The sequence below is a fragment of the Falco cherrug genome, chromosome Z (genome assembly GCF_023634085.1).
Source record: "Falco cherrug isolate bFalChe1 chromosome Z, bFalChe1.pri, whole genome shotgun sequence".
Classification (NCBI taxonomy): Eukaryota; Metazoa; Chordata; class Aves; order Falconiformes; family Falconidae; genus Falco; species Falco cherrug.
The window spans coordinates 10231782-10251724 of record NC_073720.1 but is presented as its reverse complement, the minus strand read 5'-3'; the positions used below and the strand labels follow the sequence as shown (position 1 = coordinate 10251724).

The 19943-nt window shown below is 42.2% G+C and overlaps 1 protein-coding gene across 11 annotated transcripts in view; it reads left to right on the top strand.

The window, feature by feature from the left end:
* The window catches only part of FAM219A (family with sequence similarity 219 member A), a 103043-nt gene that overhangs the window by 15624 nt on the left and 67476 nt on the right, over positions 1–19943 (top strand). For 2 of the 11 annotated variants that reach the window (XM_055698718.1, XM_055698713.1), the window contains exon 2: positions 6350–6450. The exons of the other annotated variants lie outside the window; for them this stretch is intronic. In XM_055698718.1, the coding sequence (XP_055554693.1) occupies positions 6427–6450 (24 nt within the window). In that variant the 5' untranslated portion in view covers positions 6350–6426. The remainder of the gene's footprint in view (positions 1–6349; positions 6451–19943) is intronic. 11 annotated transcript variants of the gene reach the window in all.

Sequence of the window (19943 nt, the reverse complement as noted above, 5' to 3'; positions counted from 1 at the left end):
AACAGAAATGATTCTATGATTCTAAAACTAGTGGACTCTTGATAGAGCCTGTGTGTCCTCCAGTATATAGCTGTATGTCAGTCTCCTTATATACCTTAAAAACCCCAAATTAAACAAAAACAGAAAAACAAAATCATTTAAAAGGCCTACGTGCTTGAGGACATCATACCTCTGAGTCAGCAAGTGGGAAGCATTTTACTTGTTACTGAGATTGTTCTGTCCTGTCTTGCTTTGGTAAGTTGTGCTCTGTGAAGAGCTTGAAAACTGAGTAACAAGGGATACCATCAGGGTGACAGATGCCTTGGGGATAGAACAGCTGTTAGAAATCTCCCTTAAAACTGCAAAGGAGGACCCTACAAGTGGCAGATTTTCTTAAGGGTCATAAGTAGAGTGGCATGAGCACAGTGAGACTGGGGCAAGGGAACGCTCCAGGCAAAGGTAAGAAACTAAAGGGACATGTCAGGGAGGAGTGGATTGAAGGAGGATGCATGTACAGTCCTCAGACCACTGTTGCAGCAGGAAGTGGTGAGTGTATTAGGAGGCAAGGCAGAGGGCTTCACGTGTTTGAAATCTATAATATGCCAGGTGCAAGTGTCATCCAAGTCCTAAGCCCTGTTTTCAGCTTTTAAAAAGGGGTGTTAAAAGTGATGCACCATCAGTGTTGTGCTGATGCACCTTTTCCTTCAGGAACATGCTAGTGGAGAGAAATCAATTACTGTAGCTGTCACTTGAGCCATACTTTCTTAAAGGAACAAATTAGTATCACCACTCTTAGTTGCTTTCCATAATGGCAATTGGACACTTTTTGAAAGTGGACAAGCTTGTAGCTTTGAGATCTGAGTGGGGAGTGCTGGTTAAATGTAACAACTCTGTATACCACCTTCTCTTACTGAAACAGAGCAAAGAAAATGGCAGATTAGGGCTGTTCCTCAGGATCTCTGTAGAAATGATGGGTCAAAAACAGATTTTATTTTTAAATTGAGTGCTGCGGTTCTTATCAGATTGCTATGATAGTGTAAAGGCTGCCATGTAATTAAAATTAATACATATCAGTATTGGTCTTGTTGACCTACTTTGTCATATTTCTAGCTTCAGCTGTATCATTAGTAGGCAGAGTCTGAAGGTAAATAAAACATGGTACAGTTAGATGCTGGAAACTGCAACAATTCTAAGAGCTCTAATCAAATTCAGTGAACTCTGTGGGGAAAGTTACTGTGCATATGCAAGGTAACATACTGTGCCATTCTCTTAGATACTTGCCGCTGCAGGGGACTTCCTACCAGCTGTACAGAGTTCTGTTTGTGAGCTGTCATGGCTAGTTTGCTCTGCTGTTGCAACCCATGATGTGTTCGTGCTTTCACCAGCTGTCCTAGCCTTAGTATTGTTTTATATTGTTCTAAAGAATCCTTTTGCTTTCATTGCTTTTTTTACAGAGGTCTCTTCTTTCTTGTATTGATAGAATTCTACTACTAGCTATCATGATTTGGTGTTGTATGGAATTTTTTTCAGCTTTTCTCTCTAGTTTCCTCCCCTCCTGCCCATGAAGTGAAACAGAAATAAGAAATAAAGGAGAAACCTTTAACTTTTTGTTTTGTTTCAAACCTCCATTGGTAGGTTTATGGGATGAGCAACATCTTTCCTTGAAATCTGCATTATTGCCAGATTGGTATGAAGGTATGATTGAGATTGTTACAGCTGCCACTGGGGGGGAAAATTAATCTTACATGTTGCTTTGGGTTGTTGAAGCCCAGTAACTCTTAATAAGAAGGATGTGATTAGTCCTACTTGAGATGCTGAGCATCACCAGTTTTTACTCAGTCTCGGTACTAGGTACTGGCTTTGGTACTGCACAAAGCTTTTGTTGGCTACTAGATGTTTCACTTCCAGCAGTAACTGTAGTGGGTGAAATGCTCTGACACTTGTAATTCTAGTAAGTATTTGAAAGAAATGATTGCATGACATTGCCCTGATAAAACAGGAAGGGCTTCATAGTACATTGGCTAGCAGTAATAGTGTGCACACATTTCACTTAAGGATACCCAGGTTGTATACTGGCAATGGACAGTCTTTAACATCCTCAGCATGTGCTTAAGCTTTGTTTACAGGGATGTGTAAACTTAATTGCCTTGTACTTGATGCAGCACTGCTGCGTGCTTCTATCACTTGTTCCACAGCAAGTTGTATGGTCACATTTTTCAGTGTTACAGCCAGGGATGAGTTTGCAACCATAAATACCAGGAAGTATCACAGGACCCTGACCAGCTCCAGTGTCAGGTTGTGCTTCATGCTGCACATTGAGTGACTCTTGTGCTGAAGCTTTTGAAAACATTTCCACGATAGTGTGTTAAGGGTTGCTGGTAAAGCAGCTAGTGGGGATTGTTTCTGATCTCCTGAGGAGCTGCCCTCTGAAGTCTGTATCTCTTTCTCATAGCTTGGAGAAGGGTTTCTATGGATTTGGCAATGCTTATGGTGCTGGGTCAGGACTTTCCTTCTGAGAACTCCATTGCAAGGTAGCCTTTGCTTTGCTCAATGCTCCTTGAACGCAAAAGCCATGCAGCAGCAAGAAGAAAAAGGCAGTGTTATTTAGAGTGCTTTCTTAAAAAGCTTTTCACCAGCTTTTACAGAACACACTGATGGCTTAATTTGACACATTCTATTTTTAATGCAGGCAGCTCCCTTCTGGATACCTAATGTTATCTAGAAAATGGGCAATAGATATAGCAGCTTTCAGGGCTTGGTATTTAGTTTGGAGAAATTAAGCTGCGTTACAAGGTCCAGTGAACAGGAATATGGACTGTCTCATGGTGCTTTTGGTACGGGCTTACCATCTGGCTAATTATCTAGCTGCTGGGGCGAGGAGTATGTGGCAGTTCCTTTGCTACCTGCATGCCTTTGTCAAGTTTGGGTAAGCTGGAGTATGTCAGGGCTTGCAAGGTAAAGCCTTCCTGTAAACTATTGTTTTGCTGTTTTGGCGTAGCTGGTACACATTTAGCTGTACAAAGAAATTAAAAGACCGTGGGCCGCTCCAAACACACATGTAGGACTTGGGGTGTAGGCAGTGTGTGTCTGATCTGTGGCCGCTAGCTAAAACTGTCATACCTGCGCATGTCATCTGCTATATCCTCTTTGCTTGCATTGCTGTTTGCAGCTGGCAAATTGTTTCCCCCTATCTGGCCTTGTCCTGAAGAACCAGGTTCTTCCCTGGTTAAGGTAAAAATGCACCCAAGCTCCATCCTCTGTGGTCTGCTAAATGGAGGAGTTTTAAAAACAAAGTCTTCCATCTCTTTTCCAAAGTGTTTGAATCTATCCTATCTGTGAACTTGTCTCTACTAATGAACTATTGAAAAAGGGACAAACCTGGACAACTGGTGCTGGAGTGTTTTAGTTCTGGCCCAAAATGTGTAGGAGGGTGGGTGAAAGTCACAGAAAACCCTGATGAACCAAAATCAGTAAAATTTCTCTCTCTGAAAGAGGCTTTTTGCCCAGAAAGAGGCTCATGGTCCACTTGGGGTGATGTGCCCCATTGCTTTGAAAACTGTTACTTTGTTGATATACTGTGAAAGCCCTGCATGCTGGGCTTTTGTGGGCCCTTCTGTCTCTCAAAAGAGCTATAGGTAAGAAACTAGGTAGCAACTTCTTTCCAGAGGAAGAGGTGGCAGAAAGTAGAAACCTCCAATTTAAAGTCTTTTCTCTAGAATAAATGATTGTTCTTTGTAAGGTTTGAATTTTCTATGTGCAGTGTTGATTAAAAGCACAATGATTTTGTGGTGCTGTACCACTATCTTTTAAGTATTCTTAAGAATAACCATGTCTGGGTGTTAGAAAAACAGCTCTTGAACCAGATAGTTGTACTTAATGTCAGCTCTGTATTAAGACAAAACCTCTGATTGGATGTGCACTCAGTTAATATTAAATAAAATTGTAGTCTTGGTTAAGTATAGTCTGGTGATAGTGCCCTTTTGTTGCTATAGGCAACCAACACATTGTAAACTTACTGAATATTAGGTTTATATTTAACGTTTCCATGGTCTTTCTTCCCATAGATGAAGACAGCTCTGACAACCCTGTGAGTCCACAAAAGCAATGCTAACAAGATCGGGCATTTAGATGTCTGTTTTAATTTGATTATTTTTTAAACGTTTTTCCACTGTGGAACAGCTTTTCTGTTTAAATCTTTCCTTTGCTTTCTGGGTGATCAGGGGCAAACACATTGGAACCACACAACTCTCACTCTGTGTATCTAAGATTAAAAAGTGAATTTTGAGTTTACACTTTAGCAATGCCTCTGAGATTCTGGCAGGTCTCCCCATGGTGGTATTGGCCACATTCCTAAGAAACTAACAAGATAGATGGGAGTGAAACAAGACTAAATTAACAGACTGCTTGCATCAATTTTCTGTTGTTGGTCAGTGGCTCATGGCTGTCCTGGAAGCAGTGGGAATTCTCCAATGAAAAGAACCCAAAGAAAAATTAATCCTATCCTGGCCATGGAACAGCGTAAGGAACCTTAAGGCTCCCGAGTGCTAGACACTTGTGTTCCACAGATGATCTCTAATGTGATCTTGCACCATCGATTTTTGTCTTTATATCCTCTGGTGGTTCTCACTGAAGTCAGATGGTAGTCAGCAGCCATGGATAGGCCAGAAATATCCTTTTGCGATGAGTGTGATGTCCACATCCCCTGTTCTCCCTGAAGAGTCACTGCTGCTCTTGTTCCTACAGACAGGATGTCACAAGCTGATTTTATACAGAACCTACAAATTCTGAAATGGTTTCACTTTTATATAAACAAGAAGTATATGAATGTTTCTTTATCAAGAATAAAAAAATTCTATAACAATCTTTTTTTCTTACAACTTAATGACTTGGCTGTGTCTTTCATCTAACTGGCATGGGATGTAAGTATCTCCTTCATTATGAACTATATATCACTTTTTTACTTTTAATGAATTAAAGTCTCTTATGTGGAAAGAACCTATTGTTCAGTATGGGATAAGATGTTATGTAGGCAGTCCTTGGCTTCACAGTGATGATAGCTGTTTTACAACCACGTGGGAAAATAAATGGTTGTGTGGTGCTGGTCTCCATTTCCAGTGACATCTGAGAGTGCATCTGTGCTGTAACTGTATCAACAACTCCAGCATGGTGTGGAGATACCTGAATTAATGTTAATGTCTCTGTGCTGGCATTGCAGCATGAAGCCTGGCAGGACTGGAAGATCTGTCCCAAAAGGCAGGTAATTTAGCCTTCAGTGGGCTTTGTGCTTTTCTCATACCTCAGGTAACTTGTTTAAAGCTAAGTGGAGTTGTCTTTCAGCTGCATTGTAGTAACTTAGGTAGTAGTGAGTCTCTCGAGTGCTGAAGTTTTTTTAGCCACATGGAAGAGATTTGCCTCTAAGCTGTCTATGCAAGAGTGCGTGCCAGCCATGCAGAGGTTGTATTGCCTGTTGGTTACATGTCTTTGCTTACTAACACACTGAGCTGCTTCCAGTGAGGTTACTTGTGGACCAAGTCTGGAGGAAGATTTTTTTTTTGATGCTCATTTACTTGACTTTAGTTTTATGGGTCTTAAGGATGTGTTTTGTAGGTAACTCTACAGGGGTGGCAGTGTGGAAAGCTGGGCACAAGTCTTTGCTTGAAAAATAGGGAAGAAAACTTTATTTCCCTTAGCAGTCACTTACTGAACTAAACTGTAATTAAATTTCCAAGCAATCTCTAAGGGCTACATGATACTGCATGAAGTTGCAATAATAGTTTGTGCAAGGCAATGATAACTAGGGAGAGTTTCTAGAGCTTTTGCAGAGTAACAGGGGACTGCCAGCAATGCTGCCGTGTTCACTCCTAAAAAACTATCTGGAAGGTGTTTTCAGAGGAGAGGGTTTTTTTTGTGAAAAACTAATGTAAAAACCTGGTGCCAATGGATTGTAGTATTGATATGGTTTCAATCTGCTATGCAGGGTTTTGTGTCTCAAGGGCAGGTAGCCCCAAAGGACTGAACCTGTGGTGTTATTTTCTGGCCAATCTGTAAGGTGCTCAGCAATCTGATGCAGCCCTTTAATTCACAAACATCCATACAATTGTGCTTAGTAGATATCTGAGGTTTTCCTGCCAGGGAATTGTTTTGTTTGAGACTTCTTCTTGATTAAGAGGTCAGTATTTTGCATTACACAGTTCTGCAAATCAGTGAGTTTGCTTTCAAAGGTATCACTAAGCATGCCTTTAGTAAAGCAGTCTTCCTTGCTGCCAGCCCTTGTGCTGCTGTCCCTCCATGTTACTTAAGATTGCTGTGGGGTCAGATCCTACTTTATAAATATTGGGGCACAGCTAAGTGACTTTGTGTGCAATTGCAGGTTTCGGTCCATGGTGTGAGAGTCACCAAGCTTTGTGCGCACCTGCAAGAGACTGCAGATGAAGCAGCTAAGGAAACATGGCTTGCAAGTTCCCTTCAGAGGTTTGTAAGGGTTTTTTTGTGTGACAAGGTGTAGCTGTTGGCAAGGGGGTGACAGCAGGCACCAGCACAGAAGTCATGGGACCACCTGAGACGTGATGCAGGCTGTTGCATCTATGACAAGTTGTAGCAGAGCAAAGGAAAAGAGTCCCTGGAGAACTTCAAAGCAGCCACCCATCCATCAGCCCCAAACACAGAAGAAAGAGGGAGCCACAGGCTTGTCAGGTGTTCAGTGGGATGGGATTTCTGCCATGAAAATAACAATTAAGCTGTAATTAGGCAGCAATAGGCTGATGAAGAAATGCCAGAGGCCAGTGACCTCTAACAAGGCTTCTGATGGAAGGCACAACCCTTGAAAGTTGAATCTTTTCCAAGATCAGACTTTCTGAAATGCAAACCTGCCACCAAAACCTAGTGGAATGGAGGGAGCTTTTCCAGGGAATATTTAATGTAACATTTTGGTATATGCATTGGGAGTGTGCTTTTATCTGTGGCTGATGACTGCAGTGGTCCTCAGCACAAGCCTCTTTCTGAATAAATCAGCCCAACTTTACCTCCATTTCCAGAATTTACAGGGGGAGAGGCTTCTGTCTTCTGCTTGATCTCTCTTGTGTTCCTGCTCCTGTAAAGTAGGTTGCACAGCCAAGGTCATCTCCTTCACAGTACGGGTATAGGAATCAACACATCAGAGACCAAAAGCAATTGCAGCTTAAAAATACCTTTATGTTTGAACAACATCCAGCTTTTTTGGTCACCTTATTTTAAACAGTGCTTTGAGAAATTCTTGTCAATACATTCATGGGGAGGTAAAGCACTCAGGTAATCACTTAAAGCATTAATGACTCTGGTTTTGGGATACCTGCTTATTTGCAGGGCACTCCTCAACACCTGGTCATCAGCAGAACAGAATTCAGAAGTGGAGAGTGTTGTTTTTCCTATAAATACTCAAGGCTGCATATGGAGTATTCTCATCTTTGCTTCTGTAAATAAGCAGTACTGCTTTCTGCTGCTGGAAGGGAGCAGAACAAGAAAGACGTGTTTCTGCACCCTGGAGACAAACAGCAAGGCTTCGGAGATGCCTGGTTAGTTGTCCACCTGTTCTCTGATACCATTCAACTTTCCTTCTTTCAAGCAAGCAAGAGGTCCTGTGTGAAAGAGACCTCTAAGTAGAGAAACTTTTCTATCCAAGTTTAAAGAGTTTCTAGGAATGTTACTGCAAAAGTAGGGAATGTAATGGTTACTACGTGCACTTTTTAAGAAGAAAGAAAGAGGGAGATGCTTGGGGGTATAGTGGAAGGGAACTTGTGAAGAGGTGCTTTGCTGGAGAAATTTAGATTATGATATTATTGCTTACTGTTGCAGCCTCAACCCAGTGATGTCTGTCAGGTGATAACAGGTAATCACATGGAATTGCCAGGCATTTCACTAATGTAATTGAATTCTATTTGAAATAAGTAATCAGCTATTTCAGCAATTCAAGACATATTTATTTCAGAATTAATCTGTGTGAAAGAAACTTGCTACTGTATAAATAAAACATTCAGAAGAACACATGATATTAATGCTTCGCAGTAAATCTAGCAAACTGGAAAAGTCACAATCTGAACACTTGGTGCCTAGGTCTGATGTATGAAACCCAGCTTCTTTGGTAATTGTTCAGGGACATAGAGATTTTTTTCAGGTTATTAAGCTGAACTAGTTGAATAATAGTGTCACAGCTGAGAAATAATTTGGGAGTTCGAAAAAGGGAAGAAAGCTTTCTTCAAGTTGTGGAAGAGGTCTGAGACAGAGACCTGTTTGTTCTGAAATCTTGTTGCACCTGTGGTCAGAAATTTGATCAATTTTGCAACACATTGCTTCAAAATGTGCATTTATAATCTTAGATGTGCAGTGTTCTTAAGCCTTTTCATTGCTTTTTAAAAATTCAACTTGTATACTTGACCTCCAATTTCTATTCAAATGTGGTTTCAACAGAAGAGTAGGAATTTGGGGGGAGGGAAATCATATTAATTTATCATGACACCAGAACTGGATGAACATATTGATGGGTGATTACTTTTTGTATGCAGATTGTTACCAGTAGCAAAAATAGTAACTATGATGTAAGACTGGATTTAGTGGCAAATTGAAAATTAACCTTGTTGGAAAAATGGAAACACCAGTCATCAGAGTAAAAATTAATGTATAAATGGAAAGTTAGTCAGTGACTTAAATTTATGTTCCATGCTGGATGATTTTATTTTTAAGTCACTGATGTTAATAAGGGTATAAATCACTTAAACTCATCCTGCTATCTTTACCTTGGAATTCAAGGCAATTAAAACAACCTGTACTGCAAAGAATATACTGGCAGGAGCAAAGGTATGTTTTTCCCTACCAGTTCTGTGTACCAGGTCATTCTAACCCGGTAAAGCCCTTTGTCTTCATGATCTCCACACAGCCTGGTCTCTGCTCTAATGTTCTGTAAAACTTTATGTAGCCTTGTTTTAACATGTTCTGTTGGTTGACTTTCTGTTGTTCTCATTAATAAATGCTTATTTGTGCTAGTTGCTGGTCTGTAAAGCTTATTGATAAAGACTCAACAGTTCTAATACAAGTGTGTGTTCTCTCACCACAGAAGAATGTCTGCTCATGGAATCACTGCAAAAAGAATAAACTTTCCTCTTAGAAAAGGCTGACCATGGACTAACAATCATTATGTTATTATGCAGTGTCTTCATTCAATAGCTTTGGTCTTAATCTTGAGGCATAAAGTACATCAGTCCTCACTAACTGTAGTGCTGGAAGAATAGGCTAGATTTCTTGGGAAGTCTGAGGACTGAAAATCCTTCCATTAGCATCACCATAAACACAATACAGTGCCCTATGTGGAACTGGAGGCAAAGGGACACAATTCTGCATAGGGCAGGCACATTCTTTCAAGAAGCCTCCTACTTCTCTGTGGCCTTCAGTGTGTCAATAAATTTTTGCCACCAACAATTCTGATTGAAAAGCTGGTTTACTTGAAGACGTGAAGCTTCCTTGCTGGGTTTTGTTCTCTGTAAGACTGAAAAACTTTGAAGTGGTTAGGGTACAGAGCAGGTAAGGAAAAAAACCTGAGCATGAAGAGCTGGATCTCTAAAGTAGACAGGGTGACTTTGGCTTCCCAAAGCTTTAACCAAAGAGTGGTCTTGTCTTGGTGGTGGTGTTATTCTTCCATGTTTGCTGGCTGGGTTAGCTCTCACCTGCCTTGGTAGGAAGATGTTCTTTTTATAAGAGCAGATCAGTCCCAAACTGGATGGGCTCATAAGATCATCATGCTGCTTCATGCAGCATCACTTGTGATGAAAGCGGTGCAGGCCAAATCATGCAGTCTCTGACATAAATTCTGTTTGGCAGAATATGGTTGTGAGTCCTTAAAAGCATTCAACACTTCAGTTCTAGGTGAGGGAAAGGATCCTGCCACAGGGTTGCACACTGCTGACCAGGAAAATGTTCCTAAAGAACTTAAATGTGTTTGATCTGGGCCATTGAGATTTGCTAACTTTGAATCCTGCAATGATGTTTTTAGAATTGGTTTCCAGATGTGGAGCCATGTTTTAATTTCTCTGCAGGACTGGAATACCATGTTGGCTGACTCTTAAATACTTGAGCAGGTTTGGAAGGAACACATCTGTGTTGAATGAGTCTAATTAGAAATGAAAAACTTGCATGTTTATAGCTTTGGGTGAGTAGAAAAGGATTTTAATGCAGAGACTGTGTCTTGGGGCTCTGTGTGTGTGCAGAAAGAAAGGTGACCCTGGGAAACCTCTAATTTCTTCCAGTTTGAGGCATGTGCACAAAAGTTCACTATGTTTCACTCTTAAATATTGTTCCAATCTCTAGAGGTAAAAGCTATTACATATTTCATCACCTTGGTTAAAATGCAGGTGACAAATGCCATTGATTGACCCCACTTCTTAGCTGTGGAAAGTGCTGCTTCGAAGCACCTCTGGCACCCAAGAAGATGACAGCTATTTTCAGCAGCACATAGAAACGTGAACATGTGTCAAGGTAATTACAGAAGTGCAGAGCCTGCCTCCATAATGTAGTTTGGTTGCAGAAGGACAGGAGGCTTATGTGACTGGGAGTCTGTCCATTTTCCCCTGACATGTTTTTGCTGGCTGATACAAGCCAATTTTAAAGCTCTGTTTCAGGTTCACTGAAAAACAGCAGGGTAGAAGAGACTTAAACAAGTGCCCCACTGTGGGAAGGACAGACAGATTTCAGGAAGGCTGGGGTCTGTGTGGCAGCTGCCTGCAAACTGGGCCATGCACTCCTGGCTCTCACTGGATCAGTGATGCTTTCTGCTTCCTCAGAGTATCTAGGTATCACAGTATCTAGGAGGGATATCGCAGTAAGCTGGGGAGGGGGTAGTTAAAGGGCAAAATAAATAAATCTTTTTGTGAGAAAGATTCATTAGTGTTCCTGGTCAGGTAACAGCCTGTAACTTTTAGAAGGAAATCAGAAGGGTTGATTTTGGGGTAAGAAAAACTGGCTGTGGATCAGTATAATCTAACAACTATCAGAGTAACAACCTGTAAAGTACAAAACATGTTAACAAAGGGTGAACTTTGGCCACATGGTAGCACAGCACTTGAAGTCAGGACTGTGTGAAATGATTCAGAAGGGCCCCTCTGTGCATCATGTTGTGTTAAATTCTGTCTTGGTTTTGAGGCTGTAAGCTTATTCCTTCCACTGTGTGCTTCAGCTTCTTTGTTCCCGGTTCTCTGATGCATCTCCTATTGTCCCCAGTAGCGCAGTGTTCCTCTGTATATTGGTTGGGGGTTTTTTTGTTTTGTTTCAATGATAGACTATGATTTCCTTCAGGCAGAAGGTGGGGGGGGTGGGAAAAACCCTAAGTAATGGATTAAATTGTTCTGTGAAAACCTCAATTACAATAGTGCTGGCTTTTCCCTCGCCTGCACTTAGATTGAATGGAAGACGAGTTTGGGAGAACCACTGTGTTGGAGAAACCTGCACTAGTGTTTCAGACCCTTTAAATGAATTAGCTGTCCATCATATCATAACAGAATATAGCCATTCAGATCCTGCTGTGCTCCATATTCATTAGCAGAGTTCCTTCTTTTGCTTGTATGACTTAATTTCAAAATTAAGTAAAAATAAAAATTTGTTCCTTTCTGGAGCTCTGATGTTCTGGGGCAAAGTGCAATGACTGTACCCTTGCACAAAGTTATTGCCACCTGACTTTGCTAGCCTGTGTGTGTCCCATGGGAGACTGGTTCCTTGGCAGCCTGTCTTTGAGAGCAGTCTCTCCTCAGGCCCCTCACCTGGCATGGGCAGGGACCGGTACAACTAGGAGCCTACCAGCCAGACTCAGTGCAAACCATCTGCTGCTCACAGCAGTGCTGGGTAATGATCTCAGCATGTTTCATGCCCTGGCAACTTGGTGCAAACATGGTTTTTCATACGGTGGATAACAAGGAAGCCCTAAATGGTTCTGGCCTGCAGAAAGCCTGTGAAAGCAGTAGTCAAGTCAGGGGTGGGTCAGATGCTGGTGGTCAGCAGAAACGGTGGTGCTGTGGGCTAAAAAAAGTCACTCCACCACATCTGGTGCGGATAGGTTGAGCCCTGGCACACTGAGCTTTACTTGCTCAGTCACTTCTGCAGGGAAGCACAGTGCTGTGCTTGCCACTGTAGAGACAAGCTGTTCTCTCTGCACAGCCCAGGGCGTTTCTTCCAGCCCTTTCCCGTTTCAACCACCAGTGTGCAGCTCTAGGGGTGGTTTTGCTGACCACTAATTGCTTGTTTCATTCAAACAGGGAAGGAAGGAAGGAAGGGTCACGGTGGATGTGTCTTTTCTCCCATTATCATAGATTTCAGAGCTCTGCTCTCTAATGCTGCATTGTAGGGGGGGCTTATCTTGTTCTGTTCAGATGGGGCTGTGAAATGTTAGTTTTGGTAATCATCCTCCTGGGGTCCTTCTTGCTGGCTTTGCATAGCCAGTGGGGCAGTATCCTCTGAGCTGGCTGAGGATGGTGGGAAACTGAGAGGGGAGAGGACAGTGCTTGAGGACAGTACGTTGTCTGAGAAACCAGTTTCCCCCTTCTCCATGATTGCACACCTGTCTGACCTTCAGAAACGGGCACAAGCTTCAGGAAACTCGGATACAGGTTTTCCATGTGACAGAGTGCTGGATAGGTGGAGTAGCAATTTTGGAGCTCATATAGGGCTCAAGAAACTACTTATGCACCTGGTATCTCAGAGCTGGGACAAAAGATGGGGAGAGACATTGCATTGTCTGCCACAGCTGCTGCTGGAATTAAAAGACGTCAGGATTCCTGCTGAAGTGGTCCTGCTTTTCAGTATGGTGGAACCTCATTTAGTCAGTACCTGCAGAAAATAAAAGTATCTGAGTTGGATCTTCCGGTTGGTTTCTTTGCTGGAAAGGAGGACCGTTATATCTTTGAAGCCATGCTGTTTGGATTGTGAACAAGAGAGATTTTCCATTGTCTTCTCCCCTGTGGTTTTTTGATTTGTCATTTTTTGATAAATGATAGCTGCTAATTAGTCAGCAGAGTAAAACAGGGCTGGCTTTATTAAGTTACACTGCTCACTATCCTTTTCTCCACCCTGACAGAAGTACCCAGAATGTCGGTGCTTGCTGTGCTGCTGGCGGGCAGAACACAAGGAGCTGCAGAAGTCCTGTCCATCTGCGGACAGAGGACAGCATTGTGTTGCCTCCCATGCGGAAGCAGAGGGGTCAGGGCTTTACCACTTCCACATCGCAAGTTTGCTTTTCCAGCAGGTGTGGTCATCTGTCTGTTTGGGATGGGGTCCTGGGCTGCTGTTACTTTTTGTAATGGCCTGCATAAGTGACTGCTAATAAAATGTACAATTTAAACCAGGGCATAAAGGTGAAAAGCTCTGTCGTCTTTCATCAATGCCTTACAATATTAAGGCACTAGGGTTAATCTTATGGAAGGAACTGGCAACTTGACAAGTCAGGGTTTTTTAGTCTAATTGCCCTTGCATTTTGATAATCACTTGGAGCCACTGGCCCTTAAATGAGTCAAAACTTTCAAATCACTGTCTTGGACAGCAGACAGCAGATATAGTTTCCAAAACCAATGATAAACTACAGCTTTAAAAGCTCATTTAATTATTTAAAAAAAAACCACTGAGGGTTAGAGGCATGCTTCTGAAACTTGCTATTTGTGAGCTGAGATGAATACAAAAGGGAAGGAGTCAAAATCTGCTGGCCTTCTGATGCAGTGACTCCCATGCAGTGTTTCAAACTATTTTCTGATTGGCAAGCTGAGTGTCCCAGTCCTAAAAATATTAATAAGCTTTTTGTAAATGAGTTTTAACTTGTTAATTAAGAATTTCTAGCTATGGTTATGACCTGCAGGGAAATGTTTAATTGACTGTTTTCCCTAGCTGGTTAAATGTCGTCTAACGAAAAAAGAGGAGTTGTATGCTTATGGGATTTGAGTACCTCAGACGTAGTGTAAGCCAGGATTCCTGCGCTTAACACTGCTGCAGAAATTTTCACCAGTGACCTCTGCAAGGCAACTGTCCACTTCAGCACAGCGTAGCAGCACTCGCTTGTCTGCCCAGGTTTCCTCATCCCTTGGAGGTGAATGCAGGTAGTGGGAGGCAACAGAAATACAGTCTTTCCTGATGGAGCATGGGCATAGGTTTCCCATACAGGTGGAGTCTGTCACTGCGGGTATTCAGAAGCTGTCTTGTGGTTCTGGCCATCTGGCTCTAGGTGGCCATGCTGGAGGATTGGACCAGATGACCTCTCGAGGTCCCTGCAAATCTCACCAGCCTGTGATTCTTCTCTGCCAGAAAAAGAGGGAGGGAAGGGAATGCACCCTTGCAATCACGGTAAGGCATGCTGTGAGTCAGCAGCTAGCTGAGGTGCAACAGGCCACAGAAGAGCATGGAAACATTTGGAGCCACCCGCCTGTGTTTGGAAGAGGGTGGCTAAGGCATGAAGGGTGATGCCTGATGTTCCCAAATGAGATGAGGGTGACTAGAAATTGTGCATGGAACCAAAACATGGACCTGCATCCGCTATCAGATGGGAATGCTTACATGCAACCTGGACTGACTTTCCAGCATCCAAACAATGTTCCCTGCTATCTGCTAGAAAGCCCATTGAATTACTGGATGCTGTGCTAAATTCCACTTGTTTGTTTCTAGTTAAGTACCCATAAAACTTCAGTTCAGTTGCCTGGAGAAACTGTAGAAATTCGTTCAGTGCTTCTTACAGTGATACCTGTTTTCCTTTCTGCAGAAACGCAGCCAGTACTGGAGACAGCAGTACACCTTGGGTGTGTGGGGCAGAGCTTGGGGAAGGCACTGTGTGGGCAGGATCATTGACACCACTTTCAGTTAGCTGGGACAGGACTTCCCTACTCAAATGGAGAACACTTCAGTACCTTGCGCAGACATGCTTTCTGTAGTATGAAACAAGACCAGAAGAATATTTCTATAAAAGTAATTTAGAACCTTTTTCCAATTAAGTTTTGAAGACAGTGATTTGTCGCTGCACTGCAGCTTCCTTTTTAAATGCTTGGTTGTGACTGAAAACAATCTGAAGCTTGAATTCATATTTCAGCAGGTTGCAGCCAAAATCTGGAAATCCAGTCACGTCTGTGTACCACTGTTACTGAGCTTAATGAGAACTGTATGTCTGCAACAAATGGCACCCCATTTGTCTTCATCTAATCATCCATGAAATCCTCCATTGCTAAAATAATCTCAGAAAATTTGGGGTGAATCCCCGGTTTAAACCAACTGTCTTGTAGCAGTGGCCATCTGGAAATGTTTGTTGTGGTGTAGCTATGAATGGTGAAGAAGCCCACTTTCCCCATTCCTGTATACAACTCTTTTTTTAAGCAGAGCATTTAATTTGAGAGAGCAGCTACATGGCAGTTACCACTGTTGCAAACCACTGCACTGATTGAGGTGCTTTGAGATGAGCAGTGTGAAGAAGTGACTGGAAAATGACTGAGGACTGTGTGTGCAAGAAAATCTTTAAAGCAAGTGCTGTTGGAAGAGTCAACAATATTTTGTTTATAATGTAGACTGGAATTTCCTGCTAGCTGAGAATAATGCAAAGGTCACTCACCAGCTGCAAGGAAACAGCATGTCGTTGATTCTAAAATTAGTTCATCTCTAGCATTTCCATTTCTCTTCCCTGCATTTCTTACGCAATACCTTAGGCCTGGGAATCCTATTAAAGATAGTGCAGGCCTAAAGGAAAATTAGTTCTCTGTAAACATCTGTAAATGGCTGCAGTTGACATGACTAGGTATCTGTTGCCAGTCGTTATGGCCAGAGTATTATGATGTCCCTAAAACACTTTCCATAGGCTCAATGACATGATTTTAACTCTTGAATGGCTTAGTTACCCTTTCCTCCCCATTGACTGAAGTCTGCTAGCACAACCGTATTATCTGCAACTATTTTACACTGACATTTTTTAAAGGGAGAACGTGAATAAGGCCCTCAGAAAACTCCATTTCTTTTTCCTGATGAGCTGTGAGCTGCTGGTGTGATGATGCAGCACCATGGGCAGTCTGGAGGTGGAAAGAATGTTGGAGCCTTGGATGGAAAGGAGGACAACAGCACTGCAGACATAAAACTGCCCCCATGTTAGCTGATGTGCAAGGCAGCACTAACTACTGAAGAAGGTCACTTCAGAGACAGCTGCTCCTGCTTTAAGGGATCTTGTAGAAAGGTTTAAACCTGACAGCTGTATCGAATAAATAGCTTCGGAACAGAAACACCTATCTTGGGACATGACACTTGGGACAAGTGATTTGTATGGCAGAGAGGTGGTGATCCTTAGACCATGGCCAGCTGGTAACACAAAAGAAACTCATCACATTCGAGTGAGTTGAAACACTGAGAGCCAATTGTGCTGTCTGGATGTAATAAAGCAAATCCTTCTCTCTGCCAAGTGTTACCGGGGAAATGCTAGTTAGTCTAACACACTGCACAGGTAATGAATGGATCGCCACTCAGTTCCTGTTCTGTGTATGAGTATTGTGTATCTAAGCCTAAGGTGTGATCTATGCACCTCTGTTTGGTAGGTGGATCTCACTTCTCTGCATACACTTATCGGTACTTGCTGTGGGCAGAGCTGTGTTAAAGCAGATACGAACACAGCAAGGCATATGGGACATGGTTTCATCACACAGTCATGCTATACCAAGAGAGTATTTTATAATAGATAAAAGTATTATTTTTTATAGCCCTTGTAGTTGAGAGAATGAGATCTGGAATGCTTTGCATCAAGGCAACGCTGTGGACATAGACACTGCAGGAGGAAGAGATGACAACACTGCTCTGTGCAAAAGCCCTGGGCATCTTCACTTTTTCTCCAGCTTGTCTATCTTCTGCAGCCTGTTTAGTGGGACAGGCAGTAGTATGTTTGATAGTAATCTCCAGTTAAACACTCCTAATCAACAGAGTCACAGAATTTATCAAATCGCCCAATTCGTAGCTTGATTCCTTAGGCTAGAGCTAATGTTTCCTTGGGCTGCAAAGTCAGAAGTTTCCTTTCTTCCCTGTAATAAATGTAAATACAGTTTTAGGATGCGGGATTTCTCACTTCTAAAGCATAGGAACCAAGATAGCTCACTCTTGTCGTTTCTTCAGTATTCTGTGTGTTGAAACAGATCACCTAGCTAGGCAGCCTAATGGGAATTTAATACAAAAGATGCTAAATGCAAACATACCTTTTAAAATGTTGATTGTGGGGAGACATTCATGTTCTTATGTACAGAAAGTGAATTTAATCTTAGATGTTACATTCTGTCTCGTAATTTTGTTTTGACAGTGATGAGAGTGCTTAACAGGGAAGTGGGGTGTTACGCTAAGGTAAAACTCAAGCAGTGCCATTAAAAGAAAAGGCTTTTCTTCAGGTTTCCTTGGTGGACTGGGAGTAGACTGTGGTCTGCAATCTTGTGTTGCATCTTAAGATGGAAATCTCTCTCTCGATAGTAGCTGTAAAACAGAAAACAGCCATACAGAACACCCAAAAAATTGCAGCAATAGAAAAGGAAAACCTCTCAAGCCATGCCCTTACACTCACTGAACTTTTCTGCAGCCTGACCAGGGTGACCCACGTACTGCTGGCACCCAGAGCTGTGCTCCCCGTGCTGTGTGTGGCTGGCTGGCAACCACGTGCAGCAGGGACAGGAGGATGTTGGTTGTTGGTACGGCTTGTAGGGATGCAGCAGAAGTTTTCGGTAGCCACACAGAACTTCCCAGAAGAGGTGGTGTCTGGTCTTGTATTTATGTCCAGCTCTGCTTTCTTTTTTTAGTAGATTTGACCTCCTTTTTACAATTGTTCACAGGATAGTCATGATACGTGGCCTCAAGGAGCGTTTATCTGTATCACCCATGTCATTCAGGATGCTTGTAGCGACATCCAGACCATGCTTTCAGGGGAAGAGGGAGAGAGAATCCTTAGAAGCATTCATTCATGTGTGGTGCTTGCTTGAATATTCTAGAATGGCAATCATAGTCTTGTATGTTTTAAAGAAGAAATAACTTGCATTGATACAGGGCAGAAACTACAGTAATCAGAAATGCTTGCTGCTCAGCACTGTTCCTTAACATCCAGTTCAGGGGCAACAGTAGAAAAAGGTTAAGTCTTAAATGCTATAAAATTAAACTAATCTTTTAATTCAACCACCTATTTATGACACTTCCACTAATCTTGAAACAACTGACTCTCAGGGCCTCTTAAATTCAAGCTTCCCTAGCATGGTTTTCATAGTCCTCTTCAATGAGACAAATTATGGAGTCTGAGAATGGTAGAAAACCTTTCACATTTGAACTGCCCAGTCCAGTCCAGCAAAGACAATAACCAAGTGTCATTCATTACAAAGCCATTTGGACAGAAACGCACAGATTTTCATGAAGACCAAATTCTGCTGTACCAGAGCCCATATGAAAAATTATTTATGAAACGCACCTTTTACTAGCCTAACTCTTGATCTCACCACACCAGCTGGAAAGGAGAGCAGTGTTGGCAGTCCCCCAGGATGGTGAACTTGCTGTTCCTCACTAGCAAGACATCTGTTTTCACATATTAATGTTTAACTTGGAGGGACTGCATGGCTCTTCAGGATGGCCTGCCTTGCACCAAGCACTACAGACTGCTGTCAGTCACTTTTCCTAGGAGCTGCTAGCAGGGCTGAAGGGTCTGGAGTGTTAGGATTAATTGGGACCCTGGCATGGCTGGAGGAGCACCTCTAGCAGTTCCAGCGGATAGTAGCTGCCAGGTTACACTGGGATGGTGGCGACCAATGCACAGCATTTGCATGTGCCGCTGAAATCTACTTACAAACCTATTCACATCTCGTATGTGGGGAAACAGGGACTGAGTTTTGTTGTCACCTTGTGTTTAATGGGCCTCCTGGGAATCAAATGCAGACATTCCTCATCCATCCTCACTCCTATGGGAAGGCACTTTGCTTATGAACATCCAGATACTCTGCTGTCTCAGGTTTATCCAGACTCCTGTGTAGTTTCTCTATCCCCTGTTTATTATTGTTTCTGTAAGTCACTCTGCGGCTTGTCATAATTTATTTTTACAACACACTGAAAGGTAAGGATAAAAATAGGGAACTTATAAACATGTTAGGGAGAAGCACCTCAAACAGCCAGTGTTTGTAGTTAAAAAGTTGAATTGCTTGTAATTTTGAAGTTAAAGCTACCTTTCTAAGCTATTTAATTCTTGATTCTACCTTGAACAACCCAAAAATGTACTTGGCTACAATTAGACTTCCAGATACAATAGGTGAATTGTAAGTAAAAACCATCCAGTGGAAAATTACACTATTAGCCTGGAGCAGCATCCCTGATCTTTGCAGTTTGTAGTGCTGCACAGGCTACACATCCAATAATGTTCTGTGAGTCCATAAAGTTGAGTGAACAGTCGCTTAAAAGCAAACCAGTTTACGTTTTTGAAAAAATTAGTCATTATTACATTCTTCTATTTTTATTATTTTTTTAACATTCCATTAGTCTAGTTTAAATGGAAAGTGATTTATCTTTGCCATACCAAGATCTATTAGGCAACATTCCTGAAAGGGCTACATTTAATTAGTTTCAGTCATGGTTTTAGTACATGCAGGATAAAAAAAAAAAATATATATATATGTAGATTTCTGTACAGGGAGCATAATAGTGATTGTAATTTAGAGTTTGTGTGTTGCACGGTTGTGCTTTGATTTTAATTCCTTATAGAGAGTTGCATCCTGGTGGTCCAGGTTTGCTGTTTTATGAAAATGCTTTGCTGACTGTATTAATGAAAGGCAGTGGTGCACACATTCAGCTATCACTGATTCATCTCAGTGTTCATGGAGAAGCAGGAGTGGCAGTGTCACAGCTGGCTTGGGAAGAAATGAGCTAAAGCTACACAGGAGCGGGTAGGAGTTGGGACCACGTGCATCTAGGTTCAAGAGGGCAGTGAACAATTCAGGCTA